The 7,733-nt window shown below is 37.7% G+C and overlaps 1 protein-coding gene across 1 annotated transcript in view; it reads right to left on the bottom strand.

Annotated features, from left to right (window-relative positions):
- Window positions 1-2,524: 2,524 nt before the first annotated feature.
- The window catches only part of PTEN (phosphatase and tensin homolog), a 52,227-nt gene continuing 47,018 nt past the window's right edge, over window positions 2,525-7,733 (bottom strand). Inside the window, exons 8-9 of the mRNA XM_053388623.1 lie at window positions 6,676-6,903; window positions 2,525-5,370 (exon numbers count right to left, since the gene is read on the bottom strand). Coding sequence (XP_053244598.1) covers window positions 5,185-5,370; window positions 6,676-6,903 — 414 coding nt within the window. The 3' untranslated portion in view covers window positions 2,525-5,184. The remainder of the gene's footprint in view (window positions 5,371-6,675; window positions 6,904-7,733) is intronic.

The raw sequence follows: 7,733 nt of genomic DNA, 5'->3' as shown, positions 1-7,733 counted from the left end.
TTTCGTCATTTTTACTTGACGCTATAAGCAGTAGCTTTTTCCTTCTCCTTTATTCCAGAAAGCAGTTAACCTACGATTTTCACTGGCTGACGCAGAAACACTTCCAAGTTGTAAATTATCTTGTTCCGAAGATAATTAAGAAAGGGACGTGTTTGCGGTCAGTGTCCATAATAGGACTGCAGCATGGTTTGGGCAAGATGACAGTCCTTGGCCTCCTGTCACTCAACCCACAAGGCAGGAAAATTTGCAATCTCCCTATCTCACAAAGAACAAACTTTTAAAGCAACAGTTCCATTCCTTCGGTTCAACTTCTTTTGACAAACATGTGTTTGGCTATCATCAGAGGCTACACTGCTATGTCTATCAGTAAGAAGCCGATGAGAAACCTTCAGTCTGCCATGATCCCTCCCCTCTGAAACACCCCGGACCTGGGCTTTGTGTATAGCCCAGAAATCAACAAATTAAACAATCCATTAATAAATCTTGGAGGCTGTTGTGTTGTTTTGGTTTCTTATCATTCCCAAGCAACACTGGGTTAACTACCAGTTAATTTCATATATTCTGCATACCGGTATTTTATACTTGAAAAGTCTGTAATTTTATCGGGGCAAGTTGTTTGTTTACTGTTGCAACAATTGTTTTCTCAAAATGTACTTTCTGTACCATGAAAAACAAATAAAAACATTTTTTAAAAGTATGCAAGAACTTCAGATAAATGTGTCATCAATGTAGCCCTCTTCACACATTATGTGCATGCAGAAGGAAAACCATGGTGGAAATGGCAGAGTTTTTAGCCCAGACCCCCAGAATTGTGTTCCTCCTCCTCCTGCTCCCATCACCGTGCTAAGCATACTTTCTGCAGCAGGGGATCTTTTCTGATGGAGGCTCCTTACAGGGTTTAGAACCTTGATAGAACATTCTGCAGCTGTTAATTTTTCTTACATTTATATCCTGCTTCTTCTGTCATGAAATTCAAACCAAATGTGGCTTCCAGGCGGTCACCCATCCAGACTAAGGCCTGCTTTGCTTTAGCAGAAGGTAGGCTCATGCGCTTTCAGACCATACTCTGGGAATTACATTCATCACAGTGGCAGTGGAAGCAGGAGAGGTGTGACTTTAAAGGTGGAACTTACAGAGTGTCTGAAAAGGACAGTTGTGTCCTCATTCAATTTAGAATGTATGTTTCCATATGATGAAATGGGAAATCAGGTAATATATAATGAGCAATAAATGGGTCTTTTCTCTCTCTTCTTCAAGTGTTACTATCAAAAGCTTGACTACTTGTAGGAAAGAACTGAAAGGTTAGGGATTTTTAAACCAACAGATAAGCAAGCACTCCAACATGATTTTGGGACTATGCATCACAAAATGGAAAAAATCTGAAATGTAAGTGTATCATAAGGCTCTACTTTTCAGTTTTCATTTCATGTAAACATGGAACGGTTACAGTACAAGGCTGCTCTGAGCCTCCATTAACACTATTCTGTGGTTTTAGACATACATTCGTATTATTCTGAAAGTATTGTACAAAGATCTAGGACAATTAGGAGCAATCTTTGCCCCATACAGCTTTTCACAACTTAATGAATACTAACATGGCAACGCTAGAAATTAGACAATCTTGCCTAATTTAACAAAAGCATATAGTTTCCTTTCTTCACGCTTTATAAAAAATGGTAAAGCAATATATAGTGTCCACTGTAAGATCTGAATAGGCTCTTTTGAGCACAATAAATACAAAAAACTAGCATCAAAAACCATTCTGGACCAATGGGAAAAAATTGATTGTTCAGTAGCAGTCACCTCTGAAACAATGCATCAAAGCATTTGACTTCTTACACAGGAACAGGTTGATATAAATACTTGTTTCTGGTGGTAATATTTTTAAAGCTACAAAATTAACCCACCCCGGATGTTCAAGTTTCATTTACGTATTCAGGCTGACAGTTTACCATGAAAATAGCTAGGTGTGCAAATTGTCCTGTGCTAGATGTATATTAGAATGAACAGGAATAGTTTAATTGCTCTAGATCTGCACAGATATAAAGGAGCTGCCAAATAATCATTTTAGACCAATGGGCAATTTAGCAGAGCACTGTCTTTCTTAGCTCTAAGGTCTCAAACAGGTTTTTCTCGTCCTTGCAACTACAGTACTAAAAACAGCCATTGAGGATATGCTCTGTATTAACCTAGAACTTTATTATGTAATGCTTGAGCTTTACCCCACTAAGCTATACCCTCTTTCCTGCACCAGAAAAAAGTTCACCATACTGAAGTTATTACAGAAGATTCAAAAATACAAAACCAAATTATGTAGTCATATTCATATTCCTACACTAGTCTAATCACAAATTGTCAAAACCCCACCAATTTTTCCCCCCAATGAAATTTGGGTATACTTTTGAACATGTTTGTCTCTATTAAGCAATCCCCAGGCTTTTAATCACATGTGCTTTTCATTATTTTACTGAAATATAAGTGATTTTATTCCATGTGCTTCCATATAATAATACACCCAACACAGTGACAAGAATGAGACTTTAATCAGTTTTAAGTGGAGTTTTAACACTACGATAAAGGGCTGTTAAACACAATAACAAACGGACATCTGATTTGTATGAGACATTATCCTGTACATGTCATTTTCTTGTTTTGTGTATCCTCGGTGCATAGCATTACACACAGAGCCACTGTTGCACAGCACAATAGTATCTGAAGAGGCTGAATCAGAATAAGGCTGCTTAACAGACTTTTTTTCTTAGTGTATATATATATGTATATATATATATATATATATATATAATATTCTATATGAAAACAGACTGAGAATTTTGAACTGGCGGAGTAAAGAGGCAGCTCTACCAAACATTGCAGTTAAAGCCTCCTTTTAGTGCACAGTTCCACCCCTTCCATCTGCATGCATGACACATTTTAACAGTATTTTAAAAAGGTAAACGAGGCACTTTGTGGCAACCACAGGCATCGTTAACATATTGCACGTTTGCTAGAATTTTAAACATGGAACTGCACACTGGCACCCCAAACTCTTTTTCCTTAAAGCTGAAAACAATTGATGCTGCATGTAAACATCCCTTCAGTTTACAATTTGTGCCACAGCATATAACCTTGGTGCTATTTTATACAACTGCCCTTTAACTACTGTGACAAACTATTTTAAATGGGGCTACAGATGATGAGGGATGGCACAGGGCCTAAGAGTAAGCTCCTGTCAAAGTGATGCCTTCAAGTAATTTCAGACATGTAAGCTGCTGCACATCCAAGAATTTAAGCACACAGTCCAGAAACTCAAGAAATTACCTACAAGAATGCATTTTCAAGCTAAATGATGAATACTGTCATAAATAAAGTTTTAATTAGGACTCAAACCTTTCAGTCATAGTAATTCTTGCCATGTTCTATGGGGATGGTAGCTGAAATAAAGTATAGGAGAGTATGCATAATATATATTATATATATAATATATATATATAATACCATTTTCCTTTTCCAATGACTATACCATAAAAACGTAAGCAAGGCTTCTCAGAACCACTGACACATTCAAAATCCAAACCCTCATTCAGACCTTCACATTCCAAAGGAAGAACAGTGCAAAAGGCCACTGAAATATTTCCAATCTGACCCTCCCATGTTACACAGTAGAACTGTACAAGACACCGAACACTGTCAACATCCAAACATTTTAAAGCACAAACTTTTTAGTTGGCTAATGTGGCTTTCAAATTGTCTTAACATAAATCAGGCTCAACGTAAGTTGCAGGAGAAAGTCAACGGTGACACGGTTGTCACCTCTCACCAATAAGGTCCATCTATGGTATCGTAGAACTGGATCGAATTTGAGGAAATCTGAACATTAGCTTTGAAAAAAGTTTATGTAATAGATGAAAGCTATGATCCTGTGCAGTTACACGCAAGTTCCACTAAAAATAATATGAAGTTATAGGCACGCAACTACACAGATTAGAAAAGGGAGCAAATTTACCAATGAATGTTGAAGCAGCATGCTGCCCCTTTGTTCGGTATTCAGCCTGAGTTCTGCCTTGACTAGTTACCATATATACCCTTGTTATCAATGCTAACGGACTAGGAAAAATGGATTATTCCAAATTCTTTTACTCAAATGGGACAATAATAAACAAGTTTAACTCCAATAAACCAATGGGATTTTACACCATGAAATTCGAAATAGCAGTTCCAAATGTTTGAAAGACAAGGATTTTTTTTTATTTTCTTTTTTTAGAAAAAATATTACTTCAACATTTATCATCCACAGCTGGGGGCATGGCAACTGTAACACACAAACAACTGTGTAAGCCCATTTCTGGTAGACAGCCTCCACATTTGTATGGTTAAGTCATTGTTACGGTGTCTCACATGTAACCAAATTTTCATATCCCTTCATTTGTAGATCTTTTAAGATGCTGTAGAAGGTTCATTCCTGTACCCCTAATACAGAACCACTCCCTCTAGCTGCCTTTTCTAGCACCATTATGCTTTAAAAAAAATAAAATGCACAAACAAGCAGTGACAGCGGCGATTCCTCAAATGTCCAGGATTTATTACTGTAGCATGCTAAAGAGGTGCATGTAAGTAAGCTGGAAATGGTACACAGTCCAGGGTCCAGCACAAAACAATCCTTTCTGAGCTTCTCTTTCCACTCTCCTACCCATATTACATGCATTTGAATGTAGTAAAACCCGTTACTTCTCCAAGCCAACTGCAGACTTATCTGTTGCCACATAAGTGCAAAGAAAGGGGCAGGATGTGAACCTGTGTATTAGAAAGAGCTTTACAGCCACTTCAATTGGTGACAGAACACAAAAGGAAAATTCCCTACGTATACACATCAGATCTGTCTCCACTTTTATAAAACTGGAATCAAATGGGAAAGTGCCATCTTTGTGTTTTCCTAATTGAAGTTTAAATGTTCTCTTGACACGAAAAGGTATATACATAACATAGCTACGTAACCTTTTTTTTCAACTGGACAAGAAGTGTCAAGCCCAGAGACTTCATAGGGCAAAATGAGATTGGTCAGGAAAAGAACTGTTCCTACAACTGATAATTGTGACACAATGTCCTATTGCCATTTCAAAAGGTCCATAATTCAGTTTATTCAAGTTTTCTTCTTTGTGGTATTTTTTCCCAAATAAAAAAAAATATTCAGACTTTTGTAATTTGCGTATGCTGATCTTCGTCAAAAGGTTCATTCTCTGGATCAGAGTCAGTGGTGTCAGAATACCTATAATGATCAGGTTCATTATCACTAACATCCGGTGTTACTGAAGTTGAGCTGCTAGCCTCTGGGTTTGATGGCTCTTCTACTGTTTTTGTGAAAAATAGCTTCACCTAGAAAAAAAGACAAAAGATATCAGTCCATATTTGCTTGGAAAAGAAGGAATAGGTTGCTCACTGCATCTGTAGTTCTTTGTGTGGTCATCTGTGCACAGCACTGTTATGAACAAGAAAAGTGAATGCAGAATATTATCACAACCTAAGCATTAACACTAAACAGAAACCCAAATAGCAAGTACTTTATGTGATTAACTGAGGATTTTTAAGGCAGCACCAGTAATTTCAAGGCTTATTAGTATCTTACATTTTTCATTTCTTCTAGACTGACTGATCCAATCTTCTATTAATATGGCAAAGCCTCATATTTTTAGCTTCTTCGTAGTTATTCTAACAGTTATTCTACTCAGGATCTGGCCACTGTCTACTCTATCAAAAGATTTTAGCGAGATCCCGGAAACCTTAAGAAAAGTCTAACAAAGTACTTATTAAATGTGTGCTTCTGAAATAGAATTATAAAAGGAAGCTATTCTCCCCCCCACACACACACATACTATAGACCAAACATCAATTAACAGAATTCAGCTTGGGTTCTGCCAAAATCAGCTCTTGCTGTATTTGTATGCAGATACGGGTAACACAAATGAAAGAGGAAAACAAGTCAGTGTAATAGTAGTTTTAACATACAAATAAAACAGTTTAACACAAAATTCTCTCAAATTTGAACATCTTCCTGTTATTGATATTCAAAGGTAAGATTGCCAGAGTAATTCATGCTCTAGTAACTGCCAGGTAGATCACTATAATATGCTTTACATAGGGGTGCCCTTGAAGATGACCTGGAAGCAGTGCAGTCTGCTGGAAATCTTATGATACTGATTCTGAAGCTGCCACTCTCATTTTATATTTATTGGGCAGAATGATGTTAAGTTGTGTTTTTGTACCATACACTGGGATCACTTGTGATGAAGAGTGGGCTAAAAATATTTTAAATAAATAAATTCATTGCTGGGTTGTCACACATTTACCCTTAAGGTATACAGTGGAACCTCAGGATACGTACCGTCTTCCTTACGAACGCTTTGGGTAATGAGCTCTGCTAACCCGGAATTAGATGCTCCTGGTTGTGAACTTTGTCCCAGGATGCAAGCGGAAGTCGCGCGGCAGCAGCGGAAAACCCCATTAGCGAAAGCGCTCCTCATGTTAAGAACGGTTTCACGTTAAGAACGGACCTCCGCAACAAATTAAGTTCATAACCAGAGGTACCACTGTACAATAAGACCCCGGATTTACTATGCATGGCATACTTTCAATCTCTCTGAGTACACTTCAAGTTTCTTTGATGCCTCTGAATATACCTACCTTGAAGTTTGGAGAAAAGTAACGATTTGCCTTGTCTTTATTTGCCTTGTCCAAATCATTTTTTGTTAGTGTAAGTATTAGATATTCCTTATCATTATCTGAACGCTCTGTACTGAAAATCCCATCAAGTTCCTGATCTCCAAGAAGACTTCCGTTTTCTACTTTGTCAGAATTTTCTTCTGGTCCTGGTATGAAGAATGTATTTACCCAGAAATGAAACATTTTGTCCTAGAGACAAAAAGAAAAAACTTGTTTTAACATAACATAAACATGGCACCATATGAATATATTCTATTGAAATTTGGCTGCACAAATACATACACAGATACACAAGAAGTTTTATGGTGGGGAGAGTTTTCCCCCATCTTCATTTCTGCACTGACACATATACCTCCACTGCCCTCCTTTCTGGTAGAGCTGCCCCAATGTCTAGCATGATTATTCATTAAAATTTTGTTGAGTGCTTAATTTCAAAATCTTTTCTCCTCTTTTTTACCGTTTGAAAATTGACTGCAATAATAAGTAGCTTTCTAACTGGCACAAAGACCAGATGATCAGTGCTGCATATAAGGCCTTCTCTGAGAAGAGGGCAGATGACACAATAGATATGAAAAATTGGGGAGGTTACCCCTAATTCCAATCTTGGGGAGAAGGCTGTATGTGTTAGAATTCGCTGCATGCTCTTCCCACTCTGAATTTATGTATACCTGTATACACAGCTGTTACATCCTGAAATCTGGTCAGCCGAAATCATGAGATGAAACATGTGAATTAGGAGCATGCTGTCCCCCTAACTGTAACTACCATGGCAAGAATTTTAACACAACCCCACCCCACCTCAGTCCAACTCTTTATTGGCCTGGGGAACTGAACTTTTTCTTCCTCTTCTCTCCCACTTCCTTAAAAATTGAGAAGTGGCTTGACATATTTCAGGAGTAATTATAAGTTGAACTTGTGATGATTGCAATGAGGTTGTGATGGGGTCACCTCCATCCTCAGCTTCCTTTTCCAGCAGAAGGTAAGCTGTATATCCACTTTATACAAGTGCTGGTACATAG

The sequence above is a fragment of the Podarcis raffonei genome, chromosome 5 (genome assembly GCF_027172205.1).
Source record: "Podarcis raffonei isolate rPodRaf1 chromosome 5, rPodRaf1.pri, whole genome shotgun sequence".
Classification (NCBI taxonomy): domain Eukaryota; kingdom Metazoa; phylum Chordata; class Lepidosauria; order Squamata; family Lacertidae; genus Podarcis; species Podarcis raffonei.
This window is presented reverse-complemented; position numbering and strand designations above follow the sequence as displayed.